The following is a 17811-nucleotide window of genomic DNA, read 5'->3' on the forward strand; positions in this document are numbered from 1 at the left end:
AAAAAAATATATAAATTTTCTTTTTAAGAATACATAACTACATATATACAAAAAGCCAAAAATAAAATAACTTCATTAGATTACGTTATTTTTCAAAAGGAGGGAGATGTAGTATGCTTATATTAAATTAAATATAATATACACATTCACATAAAGTATTCATTATTTCGAATACCCACTGTACCGACGGTACTTAAAGAATACACACTGTAACACTTTGTTGCAGTGTTTACGTAACAATAAAGTCCCAGACATTCTTGGTGATCGTATTACGATTCACTCAAGAATGCCTCGAGCGACCCAAGTGCAGCGTCAGCATGTTCCCATGACTTGACGGCACTAATATACATGACTACACACATATATCTTCCCTCGCGCTCTCGCTGCCAACAGCGCTGAGCATATTCACACATATGTTTATATACTAACATATAAGAGATAAGAACGAGTGGGAACGTTGTGAGTTGCTGCGGACACCGCAACTCTACTGTTATACCCGATACTAAGTCATTATGGCTCTCCTCCGGCAGACGCCGCTAATATTAAACGACACGACAAAGAGTGCGTGCGAGAGAGACAGAAAATCAGTCTGAGCGTGACGTCGGGCGCTGCGAAGCCACTGCAAATTGATTTCTTGCTTTTGGCTATAAATCTGATCTGATCTGATCCAGATTCAGCAATCTGATAGATATGGTCATTATCTATGATTCTGCGTTTTTAGTTTTCTCGAATGTGCAATATTGTGGATGCAACAGATTTTCGTCCTTTGTGTGGGCGGAAGGGGGTGGGGTGAAATTTTGAGATACACGTTTTATAGTAAGATCTAACAGGAGTGCGGATACCAAATTTGGTTACTCTAGCCTTAATAGTCTCTGAGATTTTTGAATATCCCCAGATTTTCGTCCTTTGCGGGGGCGGAAGGGGGTGTGGCGAAATTTTGAAACAAACTCGTCTCGGTCCGATATATTTGTAGTGTGGATACCAAATTTGGTTGCTCTAGCTTTTGTAGTCTCTGAGATCTAGGCGCTAATGTTTTGCTCTAAGCAAAGCCGCCTATGCTACGTGTGTGTTAGAGAGAGACAGGGCGAGCAAAAATGAAATTGTTTTCTTGATGCTGGCTATAATAATAATACGATCCAATTCAGATTCCGCAGTCTTAAAGATATGGTCATTCTCTACAATTCTACGTTTTTGGTTTTCTTATATCTTTAAAATTGTGGATGCCACAGATTTTCGTCCTTTGTGGGGGCGGAAGTGGGCGGGGCGAAGTTTTGAAATATTTTTGTAGCAGTGACATATCACAGAAGTCTGGATCCAAAACATCGTTGCTCTAGCTCTTATAGTCTTTGAGCACTAGGCGCTGAAGGGGACGGACAGACGGACAGACGGACAGACAGACATGGGTCAATCGACTCGGCTATTGATGCTGATCAAGAATATATATACTTTATGGGGTCGGAAACGATTCCTTCTGGACGTTACACACATCCACTTTTACCACAAATCTAATATACCCCAATACTCGGGTATAAAAAGCAGGACAGCATAATTTTTAGCTAACTTCTCTCTTTATTTTCCTCTCATGCTTTTTCGTTTCTTCGTCTACTGGTGAGACGTTGCATCCCAACCGAACTAGTACGGTGGCTGGTGCGCGGTGGGTTGTAGAGTATACAGAGCAACATTTTTTGTCTCTTCTTTGAGTGGTTCGGCGTTCGTTTACCATAGGGTTAGTTCGGAAAGTACCCACGTAGGAACCAGCCAAATCAGTAGTTCGGGCATTGTCAATCGCCACCGCCAGTACTAGAGGGATGCGATCATGTGCGTGCGAGCATGTGTGTGTGTTCTGCGTAAAAGAGCCAGCAAGCAAGAGAACGACAAAACGGACGATGTTCTTTTACTGTACCATAATCGCGGGGCTCCCAAATTGATCACCATCATCATCAACGTGCGGCGGCCACTAACAAAAAGGTAGAATAAAAATGATAATAAAAAACGAGGGGGAACGTTGTGAGTTGCTGCGGACACCGCAACTCTACGGTTATACCCGATACTTAGTCAGTATGGCTCTCCTCCGGCAGACGCCGCTAATATTGAACGACACGATAAAGAGTGCGTGCGAGAGAGACAGAAAATCAGTCTGAGCGTGACGTCGGGCGCTGCGTAGCCACTGCAAATTGATTTGTTCCTATAGACTATAAAAATGATCTGATCTTATCCAGATTCAGCAATCTGATAGATATGGTCATTATCTATGATTCTGCGTTTTTAGTTTTCTCGAATGTGCAATATTGTGGATGCAACAGATTTTCGTCTTTTGCGGGGGCGGAAGGGGGTGTGGCGAAATTTGGACACGAAACGGTCAAGGTCCGATATCACAGGAGTGTGGATACCAAATTTGGTTGCTCTGGCTCTTATAGGTTCTGAGATCCTTGAACTCATATTTTGCAATTGGCAAAGCCGACCATGAAACCTGTGTGTTAGAGAGAGACAGAGCGAGAAAGAATGAAATTGTTTTCTTGATTCTGGCTATAATAATTATACGATCTGGTTGAGATTTTACACTCTAGAACATATAGTCATTCTCTACGATTCTGCGTTTTTGGTTTTATCGTATCTTTAAAAATGTGGATGCCACAGATTTTCGTCCTTTGTGGGGGCGGAAGTGGGCGGGGCGAAGTTTTGAAATATTTTTGTAGCAGTGTTTTACAATTTATTTTTCACAAAGGGTCTTGTCACGGTCGCCATGTGGAAAGAAGTATAATTCTTTGTAAAAATATATGTGTATTTCTTTATTTTGATCTTTCGGGAGTTATCCCTCCGATCTGATTTGTTGGTTCTTGTTGATTAAATTCAAAAAAATTTCATAAGCCAAAAGCCGCGGAGCTGCGCTGCCAGTGACGCCGGCAGCGGAGCGGCAGAACTATGTGTTCTTATCTCTTATATGTTAGTATATATACATATGTGTGAATATGCTCAGCGCTGTTGGCAGCGAGAGCGCGAGGGAAGATATATGTGTGTATGCATGTATATTAGTGCCGTCAAGTCATGGGAACATGCTGACGCTGCACTTGGGTCGCTCGAGGCATTCTTGAGTGAATCGTAATACGATCACCAAGAATGTCTGGGACTTTATTGTTACGTAAACACTGCAACAAAGTGTTACAGTGTGTATTCTTTAAGTACCGTCGGTACAGTGGGTATTCGAAATAATGAATACTTTATGTGAATGTGTATATTATATTTAATTTAATATGAGCATACTACATCCCCTTCCCTATCCATCTATCCCTCTTAGCCTCTTTTGTGAATGTGTGGGTTACATGTGCATGCCCATGTGTGTGTGTTGTTCCTGTGTCCCATATGGGACATTTAAATTTACTAATTAAAGTCTGCTGTTCGCGGTGGTACTGTTTTTGAAAAAACTTTTTTTTTTGCAGCTGTAGGGCCTTCCTAAGCTGGACTTCAGCTGATCCAGTCCCCGTATCTACAGTTATAGCATCTACAAATATAAAGAACAGATATAATAGGCATAAAAAACGAGGGGGAACGTTGTGAGTTGCTGCGGACACCGCAACTCTACGGTTATACCCGATACTAAGTCAGTATGGCTCTCCTCCGGCAGACGCTGCTAATATTAAACGACACGACAAAGAGTGCGTGCGAGAGAGACAGAAAATCAGTCTGAGCGTGACGTCGGGCGCTGCGTAGCCACTGCAAATTGATTTGTTCCTATTGGCTATAAAAATGATCTGATCTGATCCAGATTCAGCAATCTGATAGATATGGTCATTATCTATGATTCTGCGTTTTTAGTTTTCTCGAATGTGCAATATTTTGGATGCAACAGATTTTCGTTCGTTGTGGGGGCGGAAGGGGGTGGGGCGAAATTCTGAGATACACGTTTTATAGAAAGATCTAACAGAAGTGCGGATACCAAATGTGGTTACTCTAGCCTTAATAGTCTCTGAGATTTTTGAATATCCCCAGATTTTCGTCCTTTGCGGGGGCGGAAGGGGGTGTGGCGAAATTTTGAAACAAACTCGTCTCGGTGCGATATATTTAGAGTGTGGATACCAAATTTGGTTGCTCTAGCTTTTATAGTCTCTGAGATCTAGGCGCTAATGTTTTACTCTAAGCAAAGCCGCCTATGCTACGTGTGTGTTAGAGAGACAGGGCGAGAAAAAATGAAATTGTTTTCTTGATGCTGGCTATAATAATAATACGATCCAATTCAGCTTCCGCAGTCTTAAAGATATGGCCATTCTCTACAATTCTACGTTTTTGGTTTTCTCATATCTTTAAAATTGTGGATGCCACAGATTTTCGTCCTTTGTGGGGGCGGAAGTGGGCGGGGCGAAGTTTTGAAGTATTTTTGTAGCAGTGAGATATCACAGAAGTCTGGATCCAAAACATCGTTGCTCTAGCTCTTATAGTCTTTGAGCACTAGGCGCTGAAGGGGACGGACAGACGGACGGACGGACAGACGGACAGACAGACAGACAGACAGGGCCCAATCGACTCGGCTATTGATGCTGATCAAGAATATATATACTTTATGGGGTCGGAAACGATTCCTTCTGGACGTTACACACATCCACTTTTACCACAAATCTAATATACCCCAATACTCATTTTGAGTATCGGGTATAAAAAGCAGGACAGCATAATTTTTAGCTAACTTCTCTCTTTATTTTCCTCTCATGCTTTTTCGTTTCTTCGTCTACTGGTGAGACGTTGCATCCCAACCGAACTAGTACGGTGGCTGGTGCGCGGTGGGTTGTAGAGTATACAGAGCAACATTTTTTGTCTCTTCTTTGAGTGGTTCGGCGTTCGTTTACCATAGGGTTAGTTCGGAAAGTACCCACGTAGGAACCAGCCAAATCAGTAGTTCGGGCATTGTCAATCGCCACCGCCAGTACTAGAGGGATGCGATCATGTGCGTGCGAGCGTGTGTGTGTGTGCTGCGTAAAAGAGCCAGCAAGCAAGAGAACGACAAAACGGACGATGTTCTTTTACTGTACCATAATCGCGGGGCTCCCAAATTGATCACCATCATCATCAACGTGCGGCGGCCACTAACAAAAAGGTAGAATAAAAATGATAATAAAAAACGAGGGGGAACGTTGTGAGTTGCTGCGGACACCGCAACTCTACAGTTATACCCGATACTTAGTCAGTATGGCTCTCCTCCGGCAGACGCCGCTAATATTGAACGACACGATAAAGAGTGCGTGCGAGAGAGACAGAAAATCAGTCTGAGCGTGACGTCGGGCGCTGCGTAGCCACTGCAAATTGATTTGTTCCTATTGGCTATAAAAATGATCTGATCTGATCCAGATTCAGCAATCTGATAGATATGGTCATTATCTATGATTCTGTGTTTTTAGTTTTCTCGAATGTGCAATATTGTGGATGCAACAGATTTTCGTCTTTTGCGGGGCGGAAGGGGGTGTGGCGAAATTTGGACACGAAACGGTCAAGGTCCGATATCACAGGAGTGTGGATACCAAATTTGGTTGCTCTGGCTCTTATAGGTTCTGAGATCCTTGAACTCATATTTTGCAATTGGCAAAGCCGACCATGAAACCTGTGTGTTAGAGAGAGACAGAGCGAGAAAGAATGAAATTGTTTTCTTGATTCTGGCTATAATAATTATACGATCTGGTTGAGATTTTACACTCTAGAACATATAGTCATTCTCTACGATTCTGCGTTTTTGGTTTTATCGTATCTTTAAAAATGTGGATGACACAGATTTTCGTCCTTTGTGGGGGCGGAAGTGGGCGGGGCGAAGTTTTGAAATATTTTTGTAGCAGTGTTTTACAATTTATTTTTCACAAAGGGTCTTGTCACGGTCGCCATGTGGAAAGAAGTATAATTCTTTGTAAAAATATATGTGTATTTCTTTATTTTGATCTTTCGGGAGTTATCCCTCCGATCTGATTTGTTGTTTCTTGTTGATTAAATTCAAAAAAATTTCATAAACCAAAAGCCGCGGAGCTGTGCTGCCAGTGACGCCGGCAGCGGAGCGGCAGAACTATGTGTTCTTATCTCTTATATGTCAGTATATATACATATGTGTGAATATGCTCAGCGCTGTTGGCAGCGAGAGCGCGAGGGAAGATATATGTGTGTATGCATGTATATTAGTGCCGTCAAGTCATGGGAACATGCTGACGCTGCACTTGGGTCGCTCGAGGCATTCTTGAGTGAATCGTAATACGATCACCAAGAATGTCTGGGACTTTATTGTTACGTAAACACTGCAACAAAGTGTTACAGTGTGTATTCTTTAAGTACCGTCGGTACAGTGGGTATTCGAAATAATGAATACTTTATGTGAATGTGTATATTATATTTAATTTAATATGAGCATACTACATCCCCTTCCCTATCCATCTATCCCTCTTAGCCTCTTTTGTGAATGTGTGGGTTACATGTGCATGCCCATGTGTGTGTGTTGTTCCTGTGTCCCATATGGGACATTTAAATTTACTAATTAAAGTCTGCTGTTCGCGGTGGTACTGTTTTTGAAAAAACTTTTTTTTTTGCAGCTGTAGGGCCTTCCTAAGCTGGACTTCAGCTGATCCAGTCCCCGTATCTACAGTTATAGCATCTACAAATATAAAGAACAGATATAATAGGCATAAAAAACGAGGGGGAACGTTGTGAGTTGCTGCGGACACCGCAACTCTACGGTTATACCCGATACTAAGTCAGTATGGCTCTCCTCCGGCAGACGCCGCTAATATTAAACGACACGACAAAGAGTGCGTGCGAGAGAGACAGAAAATCAGTCTGAGCGTGACGTCGGGCGCTGCGTAGCCACTGCAAATTGATTTGTTCCTATTGGCTATAAAAATGATCTGATCTGATCCAGATTCAGCAATCTGATAGATATGGTCATTATCTATGATTCTGCGTTTTTAGTTTTCTCGAATGTGCAATATTGTGGATGCAACAGATTTTCGTCTTTTGTGTGGGCGGAAGGGGGTGGGGCGAAGTTTTGAAATATTTTTGTAGCAGTGACATATCACAGAAGTCTGGATCCAAAACATCGTTGCTCTAGCTCTTATAGTCTTTGAGCACTAGGCGCTGAAGGGGACGGACGGACGGAAGGACGGACGGACGGACGGACGGACGGACGGACAGACGGACAGACAGACAGGGCTCAATCGACTCGGCTATTGATGCTGATCAAGAATATATATACTTTATGGGGTTGGAAACGATTCCTTCTGGACGTTACACACATCCACTTTTACCACAAATCTAATATACCCCAATACTCATTTTGAGTATCGGGTATAAAAAGCAGGACAGCATAATTTTTAGCTAACTTCTCTCTTTATTTTCCTCTCATGCTTTTTCGTTTCTTCGTCTACTGGTGAGACGTTGCATCCCAACCGAACTAGTACGGTGGCTGGTGCGCGGTGGGTTGTAGAGTATACAGAGCAACATTTTTTGTCTCTTCTTTGAGTGGTTCGGCGTTCGTTTACCATAGGGTTAGTTCGGAAAGTACCCACGTAGGAACCAGCCAAATCAGTAGTTCGGGCATTGTCAATCGCCACCGCCAGTACTAGAGGGATGCGATCATGTGCGTGCGAGCATGTGTGTGTGTGCTGCGTAAAAGAGCCAGCAAGCAAGAGAACGACAAAACGGACGATGTTCTTTTACTGTACCATAATCGCGGGGCTCCCAAATTGATCACCATCATCATCAACGTGCGGCGGCCACTAACAAAAAGGTAGAATAAAAATGATAATAAAAAACGAGGGGGAACGTTGTGAGTTGCTGCGGACACCGCAACTCTACGGTTATACCCGATACTAAGTCAGTATGGCTCTCCTCCGGCAGACGCCGCTAATATTAAACGACACGACAAAGAGTGCGTGCGAGAGAGACAGAAAATCAGTCTGAGCGTGACGTCGGGCGCTGCGTAGCCACTGCAAATTGATTTGTTCCTATTGGCTATAAAAATGATCTGATCTGATCCAGATTCAGCAATCTGATAGATATGGTCATTATCTATGATTCTGCGTTTTTAGTTTTCTCGAATGTGCAATATTGTGGATGCAACAGATTTTCGTCCTTTGTGTGGGCGGAAGGGGGTGGAGTGAAATTTTGAGATACACGTTTTATAGTAAAATCTAACAGGAGTGCGGATACCAAATTTGTTTACTCTAGCCTTAATAGTCTCTGAGATTTTTGAATATCCCCAGATTTTCGTCCTTTGCGGGGGCGGAAGGGGGTGTGGCGAAATTTTGAAACAAACTCGTCTCGGTCCGATATATTAGGAGTGTGGATACCAAATTTGGTTGCTCTAGCTTTTGTAGTCTCTGAGATCTAGGCGCTAATGTTTTACTCTAAGCAAAGCCGCCTATGCTACGTGTGTGTTAGAGAGAGACAGGGCGAGAAAGAATGAAATTGTTTTCTTGATTCTGGCTATAATAATTATACGATCTGGTTCAGATTTTGCAATCTAGAAGATATAGTCATCTTCTACGATTCTGCGTTTTTAGTTTTATATTATCTTTAAAAGTGTAGATGCCACAGACTTTCGTCCTTTGTGGGGGCGGAAGTTGGCGGGGCGAAGTTTTGAAATATTTTTGTAGCAGTGACATATCACAGAAGTCTGGATCCAAAACATCGTTGCTCTAGCTCTTATAGTCTTTGAGCACTAGGCGCTGAAGGGGACGGACGGACGGAAGGACGGACGGACGGACGGACGGACGGACGGACAGACGGACAGACAGACAGGGCTCAATCGACTCGGCTATTGATGCTGATCAAGAATATATATACTTTATGGGGTCGGAAACGATTCCTTCTGGACGTTACACACATCCACTTTTACCACAAATCTAATATACCCCAATACTCATTTTGAGTATCGGGTATAAAAAGCAGGACAGCATAATTTTTAGCTAACTTCTCTCTTTATTTTCCTCTCATGCTTTTTCGTTTCTTCGTCTACTGGTGAGACGTTGCATCCCAACCGAACTAGTACGGTGGCTGGTGCGCGGTGGGTTGTAGAGTATACAGAGCAACATTTTTTGTCTCTTCTTTGAGTGGTTCGGCGTTCGTTTACCATAGGGTTAGTTCGGAAAGTACCCACGTAGGAACCAGCCAAATCAGTAGTTCGGGCATTGTCAATCGCCACCGCCAGTACTAGAGGGATGCGATCATGTGCGTGCGAGCATGTGTGTGTGTGCTGCGTAAAAGAGCCAGCAAGCAAGAGAACGACCAAACGGACGATGTTCTTTTACTGTACCATAATCGCGGGGCTCCCAAATTGATCACCATCATCATCAACGTGCGGCGGCCACTAACAAAAAGGTAGAATAAAAATGATAATAAAAAACGAGGGGGAACGTTGTGAGTTGCTGCGGACACCGCAACTCTACAGTTATACCCGATACTTAGTCAGTATGGCTCTCCTCCGGCAGACGCCGCTAATATTGAACGACACGACAAAGAGTGCGTGCGAGAGAGACAGAAAATCAGTCTGAGCGTGACGTCGGGCGCTGCGTAGCCACTGCAAATTGATTTGTTCCTATTGGCTATAAAAATGATCTGATCTGATCCAGATTCAGCAATCTGATAGATATGATCATTATCTATGATTCTGCGCTTTTAGTTTTCTCGAATGTGCAATATTGTGGATGCAACAGATTTTCGTTCTTTGTGGGGGCGGAAGGGGGTGGGGCGAAATTCTGAGATACACGTTTTATAGAAAGATCTAACAGAAGTGCGGATACCAAATGTGGTTACTCTAGCCTTAATAGTCTCTGAGATTTTTGAATATCCCCAGATTTTCGTCCTTTGCGGGGGCGGAAGGGGGTGTGGCGAAATTTTGAAACAAACTCGTCTCGGTGCGATATATTTAGAGTGTGGATACCAAATTTGGTTGCTCTAGCTTTTATAGTCTCTGAGATCTAGGCGCTAATGTTTTACTCTAAGCAAAGCCGCTTATGCTACGTGTGTGTTAGAGAGAGACAGGGCGAGAAAAAATGAAATTGTTTTCTTGATGCTGGCTATAATAATAATACGATCCAATTCAGCTTCCGCAGTCTTAAAGATATGGCCATTCTCTACAATTCTACGTTTCTGGTTTTCTCATATCTTTAAAATTGTGGATGCCACAGATTTTCGTCCTTTGTGGGGGCGGAAGTGGGCGGGGCGAAGTTTTGAAGTATTTTTGTAGCAGTGACATATCACAGAAGTCTGGATCCAAAACATCGTTGCTCTAGCTCTTATAGTCTTTGAGCACTAGGCGCTGAAGGGGACGGACAGACGGACGGACGGACAGACGGACAGACGGACAGACAGACAGACAGACAGGGCCCAATCGACTCGGCTATTGATGCTGATCAAGAATATATATACTTTATGGGGTCGGAAACGATTCCTTCTGGACGTTACACACATCCACTTTTACCACAAATCTAATATACCCCAATACTCATTTTGAGTATCGGGTATAAAAAACGACGCAAAGAACAAGAGAGGCGCAGCGGAGGCAGAGGCCACAGCATGGACAGAAGAGGCAGCCAGAAGTAAAAGTAATCAGAAACACTGGCAACATCATCGATTTTCGAACAAGACGACAGAGGCTGAGAGCAGAGCCTGATGCAGAGACGGAAGAGTCATGCGCATAGGCAGCGACAGCGACAGCGGCAGAGACAGTGGCGTCCGTCTTAACGGGAAAATACCACCAAGCCAAGGTGTATTTGTAGAAGGTGAGGCTGTGTGCATCCTTAATAGTGTGTTGAAAAGAAAACAGCAACCTCTGGGAGTGCCCTTTATCCTACATTGTTATATCCTGTGATCCTTGTATTCAACCTGTTGAAACTATTGTGAGAGCTTATTGATTTTCACCTGTTGAACATCTATAAGTAGAATGTGCATAGAATACGAAGCATTATCGTGGGAGCACATCCTTCATCTGCCTCACCTTGCACAAAATACACCATTATTTCCACTCTTTGATCCCTTTTTTTCTCCCACTCTGTTCTGTTTGCTGCGGCGCTATTCTTCTCTCTCTGTTTTGCTCATGTGCGCTCTCTCTCTCTCTCTCTAACATGGTTTTCTTGGCAACACCAATACTAAGCCGTTTTACCTGCCGATGCTCTACTGCTGCCGAAGCCGCTGCTCTGCCTCGGCTGCTGCTGCTGCTGCTGCTGCGCAGTCGACGAACGACTTGGAAATAAAACCAAACAAAGAGGAATGTGTGCGCGAAAGATACCAGCAACAACATCAAGAGGAAGAAGAAGACGAAACAGAAGAGGAAAAGGCAACAACAATTGAGACAGTGGCTGAGACTGAGACGGAGACCGATCCGACCGAGGCTTAGGCCATGTCTGCGCCACAGATACAGGGTTCTCCGTTCAGGGCCGGCCCAAAAGCGAAGGCTGCACTGCTACTGCTACTGATGCGTTTATAATTACTTCTTGGCATTTACTTACTTGAGCAGCTGTGTACGTCCTAAGCTGTGTGGCTCTGGCTCTGGCTTCTGGCTTTTGGCAGGTAAGCGCAGGGATCAGGATTAGACTGTTGATTTTGGCACTTAGTGAGGATCTCTATGGCACTCTATCTGGCATTGGAACTGGAACTGCAAATGGGAGTTGGAACTGAAGCTGGAGTTGGATTTGTTTCTGGAGTTGGCTCTAACACTGCGTGGAAAGGCAAAACCGAATGCGGTGCCCGCTTAAATGTTACGACTGCTTGCTGTTGCTGCTGTCTGCCTGCTGGTGGGTGCACCTTTCGCCACTTTCGTGATGTTGGTGTACTTTTTATTGCTGTTGTTGTTGTTGTATGCGTCTTGCTGGGTCTCCAAGCTCTGGCCTCTTTTGTTGGCTTTGACTTTTTTTGTTTCTAATATGCCACTCGTTGTGGTATGTGGAGCTGTTGTTTTTGTTGTCTTTGTTGTTGTTGTAGTGGTTGCTGCTGTTGTTCTTTCTGCTGGCGGGCGGGTGGTCGTTGTTGCATTTTGGCCCAAGTCGCGTCGTGTGAGGGGGTTCGGGGAGTGTGTGTGGGGCGCGTTTGATCACAATGAAGTTAACATTTTTTTACCATTGTTGGTGTAAAGAGAAGGTGGAAAATGGCATTTGCGTATTTTCTCTTTGCTTGCAAAATGTTTAAACATGTTTCATGTTGGTGGTTCTCTTTGAGTTTTTTTTTCTGTTGTTGCACAATTAATTTGTAATTAATTTTTCTTCTTCTCCTCCGCTTCACTGTTATTAATCACTATTTTTAGTTTGAATTTTATTATTTGCTTTTGTTGCTTTTGCTTTTGCGCTCAGTTTTGATGGCGTCTCATTTCAGCTCACTAACACACACACACACACACACACGCGCGGGGTCGCACACATACTCTCTTCCAGCAAAGAGCGAACCAGCACACAAATACACAAACACACGCGCACGGGGCTCATACATATAGAAATTTTTCGTTTTTTCTTCTTCTTGACTGAAATTTGTATGTGTTTTTTTTTTGAAAAAGTTTAAGCGCGGATTTTTGTGTTTGTTCTTCGACTACGACGACGTCTGAACACTCACAGATCGAACAGATATTCGCACTATAGAACTATTATTATATACTGTACAATGCGTCGAGCAGTGTCCAGGCTTTTTCGTTGGTGCCAGGACGAGCTGTGGGCACGGAGTGTGGCTGCACGGAAAAATGTACACGCAAAACTTGTCGTCGCGGATGAACGTTGAGGCGAGTGGAGTAGAGCTCTCGGGATCGGTTTTGAACGGATCGGATCGGCTCGGCTATAATGCCCAAAGAGTCAATTGGAGATTGTTCAACTGTTGAATGTGCGCTTGGCCGTTGCCGTTTGCTGTTGCCGCCGCTGCTGCTGTGAGTGCTGCTGCTGCCGCTGCAGAGATTGCTGCCGACGCCGACGCAGCGTCCCATGTGCATGTGTGTTGGTGTCAAAGTGCTGTCCGTGTGAGCCACACAGGTGGGTTGGTTGTGTGAGAGAGCGAGGGGAGCGTGCGTCTGTATGCCCGATTATTATTGCTTTTTATGGTTTCATCTCTTTCGTAACTGATATTGAGCGAGCGGGCAGCGCAGCAGCGGCGCATCGGAGCAGCAACCGAGCGCGAGTGAACGAAAACTCAAAATTCATTCGAATCGATATACATATGTGTGTGTCCGCACTCCAAAGGCACCAACACTGAGGCAGGCTCGGCTCTCACCCGCTCTCTTAATACACAGGTAGTCCACTGACGCTCTCCCTCTCTCGCTCTTTCGGAACGTACACTTGTCCCTCCCCTCACCCCTACCAACCCAAAAAATACTAAAGACTTAGGACACAAACCTTCGCGTACCGCATTTAGTCTGAACCGGCCCTGGACATAGTGCGCTTTTTGTATATTTTCAGACCCCGCCGTTCATTTCGTGTCTTGCTTGTGCATTGTATTCATTTTCAAAAGTTCGAACTCGAAAGCACTGCCGCGCCACCTCCACCGCCGCTGACGCCAGCCGACTGTTGCCCTGTTATTTTTATACCCGATACTCAAAATGAGTATTGGGGTATATTAGATTTGTGGTAAAAGTGTATGTGTGTAACGTCCAGAAGGAATCGTTTCCGACCCCATAAAGTATATATATTCTTGATCAGCATCAATAGCCGAGTCGATTGAGCCCTGTCTGTCTGTCCGTCCGTCCGTCTGTCCGTCTGTCCGTCCCCTTCAGCGCCTAGTGCTCAAAGACTATAAGAGCTAGAGCAACGTTGTTTTGGATCCAGACTTCTGTGATATGTCACTGCTACAAAAATATTTCAAAACTTCGCCCCGCCCACTTCCGCTCCCACAAAGGACGAAAATCTGTGGCATCCACATTTTTAAAGATACGATAAAACCAAAAACGCAGAATCGTAGAGGATGACTATATGTTCTAGAGTGTAAAATCTCAACCAGATCGTATAATTATTATAGCCAGAATCAAGAAAACAATTTCATTCTTTCTCGCTCTGTCTCTCTCTAACAAACAGGTTTCATGGTCGGTTTTGCCAATTGCAAAATATGAGTTCAAGGATCTCAGAACCTATAAGAGCCAGAGCAACCAAATTTGGTATCCACACTCCTGTGATATCGGACCTTGACCGTTTCGTGTCCAAATTTCGCCACACCCCCTTCCGCCCCCGCAAACGACGAAAATCTGGGTCATCCACAAATCTCAGAGACTATTAAGGCTAGAGTAACCAAATTTGGTATGCGCACTTCTGTTAGAAGTGGCAAAAGAAGGGGCCCATGAAGAAGAAGGACTGGAAGAAGTTCTACCACTGGGCGACGACGAAGGCCGCACCCCAGGAGCCGCCCCATCGTGACAGGGGACGTCCCTTCCAGCCTCCCTCCGTGCCCTGCTGCTTCCAGCACAATGAAGTCGAGGCCGACTTCTGGTCCCAGCTCCGATTCCCCGTTCGCAAGGAAGCTCTCAAGGGCCAAGCCTCTCCGCGAATCATCGATCTGGCCAGGCCCCGCACCCTGCCACCAACTCCGCATCGCCCGATTCCGCCGAAAACCCCGGCCCCGCTGGATGTGCCGCCACCAAAGCGGAAAAAGTTCACGCCCCAAGGCTGGCGCCTCCACCAGATACGCCTGACCTATCTGTCCCAACCCATGAACAGGGGGCACTACGAATACTTTTATCTGTGAGCAGAGGCGTGCCCCCTTTCCTTAGTTTGCATTGGATTAAATTTTTAATAGTGTTTTACTTTTAAGAATGAGCTTAGAGATGAGCTTCAGATGACAGATCCAGTGTCTCAGAGATTATTTTTATGGCCTATTGACCTTTTCTTCAATGAAATAAATGTATATCTAAATATACATTTATATGTATGCCGCTATGTAGCATATATATATGCATGTGTGTGTGTGTGTGTGTGTGCGTGTATAAAACTAAACAAACAACAGTCGTATTTAACGTACTTATACTCTGATTTTGTTCAAAAAGTCTTATATTTGTCTGCATTCTGCAAAGCAAGAAACCGAAGGGAAACAATCATTAGCAAACGCTCCTGCTTCTGCTCCTCGGGGTGCTGTTTCGCTTTGTCCTGGAACTAGTTCTACCCGAATTTCCTAAAATTAATTTAACAAACCATGGAAATGGCTGATAGAACGGTCCATCTATATACTTGTAATGCATAGGGCAACAGCGATTGTCGGATTCTCAATTCCAAGTAGCAGCCTGAGTGATTAATTAAAAGGAAACAGTGGTGGCAGGAACTGGCTTCGGAGTTGCACAGAATCACATCATTTACATATGACTATAAATAACAACAGAACATGAACTAAAACCGAAGCTGTGGATGACAGTCTGAATTATTAGAATCGGTAGTAGATTTGTGAATAGAAACGCTAAAAAAGTCCTGTTTACTAGAGCTACAACTGAATGCTTGATCGTAGTCAACAGATCGGGTATAGAACATGTAGAGCCAGCATTGAATTTGTTAAAGTTATTTTATTTGTAAGACAGCAGAAGATCAGTATACAGAATTATATGTGCTTCCGAGTAACATACGCAAGAGACAGACGCCGAATGAAGAATATCGATATGAGAACATCGATATGCAGCAGGGCACATGCGCAGTGTTGTTAGAGATCAATATCTAATTATCGTGGCGGTCACTTTGAACACTCCTCCTCAACACAAAGCATGTTTACAAACTTTAAATATACTTAACTAATATTCAATAACATGTCCAGCACTTATAAACGATCTTTTAAACCAAATGCGAATACAAATTTATGGTGCTTAACCTTGGCTAAGTTCTTTGTGAGGACATCTGCTATCATCTCATCGGTTGGCAGATACGCAATGTTGACTTCACCTTTCTTGAGAACCTCTCGAATATGATGTATCTTGACGTCGATGTGCTTTGTACGTGCATGAAACATGGGGTTTCTAGCAAGCTGCTGTGCTCCAATGTTGTCGCCGTACATCTGAATAGCTGACTCCTTGGACATCAGCTTCAAGTCAATCAGTAGGCTGCGAAAGTATATCGCCTCTTTTGCTGGAGATGATAAGGCTATGTACTCTGCCTCCGTGGAACTGAGGGCAACCGTCGATTGCTTTCTTGACTCCCAAGAAACCGCTCCTCCTGCCAACATGCATACATAGCCAGTGAATGACTTTCGGTTCGTCATATCACTTGCCCAATCTGCATCAACAAAACACTCAATTGACTTTCCTTGCTTTGTGTAGCATATCTCCCAGTCGATAGTTTTTGCCAAATATCGAAGGATGTGCTTGGCTGCCGCTTCATGCTCGGAATGAGGATCCTTGTTACGTTGTGCTAATTTGTTCACCGAATGCGCAATGTCCGGACGAGTCATAACAGCAAGATAAGATAACTCTCCAATTAGCTTTTGGAACGATGTGATGTCGACCCTGCGGCAGTCCTCTTTGTTGCATGCCACCTGGTAACCAGCTTCAAGAGGCGTGGACGTCTGTCGACAATCTTTCAAATTGTACTGTTCGAGCAACTCTCTAATATACTTCCGTTGGCTGATTGAAATCGCACCCGTACTGCCTTCACGTTTCACCTCAATACCTAAAAAGTATTGCATAGGCCCGGTGTCAACCACATCAAATTCTGCTGCGATCTTTATCTTGATATTAGATATATCATCTAGGTCCTTACACGCCAAAATAATGTCATCTACGTAGACAGCTATTAGAAACATATTTTTACCTGGCTTACAATACAGACAGGGTTCGTTGACAGTCGGTATAAAACCAATGCGTCTCAGCGTTGCATCCAACGTAGAGCTCCACACTCTTCCTGATTGTTTTAGGCCATATATACTTTTGTGAAGCCTCAAAAACGTGATTTGGGTGAACTTCGCTGATGAAGCCCTCAGGTTGTCTCATAAAAACCTCATCTTCCAATTCGCCGTTGAGATACGCCGTGACAACATCCATTTGATGTAGGTGGAGACCATGTTCGACTGCAAGTGCAATTATCAACCTGATAGTTGCGTGGCGTACAACTGGTGCAAATGTTTCCTAGTCGATCCCGTAGCGTTGGCTACAACCTTTCGCCACCAGACGTGATTTGAGCCTGTTGACGCTTCCATCCGGATTGGACTTAACTGCGTAAACCCATCTGCATCCAATGGACTTTTTCCCGCTAGGCAATTTAGTAAGCGACCACGTGCCGTTCTTCACGATAGATTCGTACTCGTCCTTCATTGATGCTTTCCATATCTCGCCTTCAGTAGACCGTTCAGCTTGTGCGTGGAACTTTTGTGGAACTTGTACGTCTGCTGCCAGTATCGCATTGAGCATATGATACTGCTTCCTCGGTCGTCCTGGTTTGCCCGTCCGTACTATAGTTGGGCGTCCTGGTCCTCTTATTGGTTCTGGAATTACAAGAATGTCATTACTAGACCTAATCTCCTCCTGATTTTCTGGCTCATTTTCTGGATCTTTAAATTGCTCGCTATCCATTTCGGGTTCAGAGTCCTGGTTTTGTTGAACCTCAATTGATGCCATGTCATTGGAACATGATGCAACTAGTTTGCCCACTTCAGGTTCTACAAAAATGACATCCCTACTCTCTACGAGTGTTTTATCTAGAGCTATCGCTACTGAGCCAAAAACTCTTAAATGCGATACCACTGGCTTTCGACCTGTCCATATTTCAAAAGATGTCACCCCGCTCAAGCAGCTGCTTGCCACTCTATTTCGCAAATACGTGGCAGTTCGAATCGCTTCTGCCCAATAGCATTCACTTAACCCAGCATGCAGCAGCATACTTCTTGCCATTTCTACCAATGTTCTGTTGGCCCTTTCTG

The 17811-nt window shown here is 44.2% G+C and overlaps 1 protein-coding gene across 1 annotated transcript; it reads left to right on the plus strand.

Annotated features, from left to right (window-relative positions):
- The first annotated feature begins 14262 nt into the window (after positions 1 to 14262).
- On the plus strand, positions 14263 to 14827 carry LOC117193884. Its single transcript, XM_033398568.1, has one exon. The coding sequence runs from the start codon at positions 14263 to 14265 to the stop codon at positions 14665 to 14667; it is 405 nt and encodes a 134-aa protein (XP_033254459.1). The 3' UTR covers positions 14668 to 14827.
- Positions 14828 to 17811: the final 2984 nt, after the last annotated feature.

This window comes from Drosophila miranda (assembly GCF_003369915.1).
Source record: "Drosophila miranda strain MSH22 chromosome Y unlocalized genomic scaffold, D.miranda_PacBio2.1 Contig_Y2_pilon, whole genome shotgun sequence".
NCBI lineage: Eukaryota > Metazoa > Arthropoda > Insecta > Diptera > Drosophilidae > Drosophila > Drosophila miranda.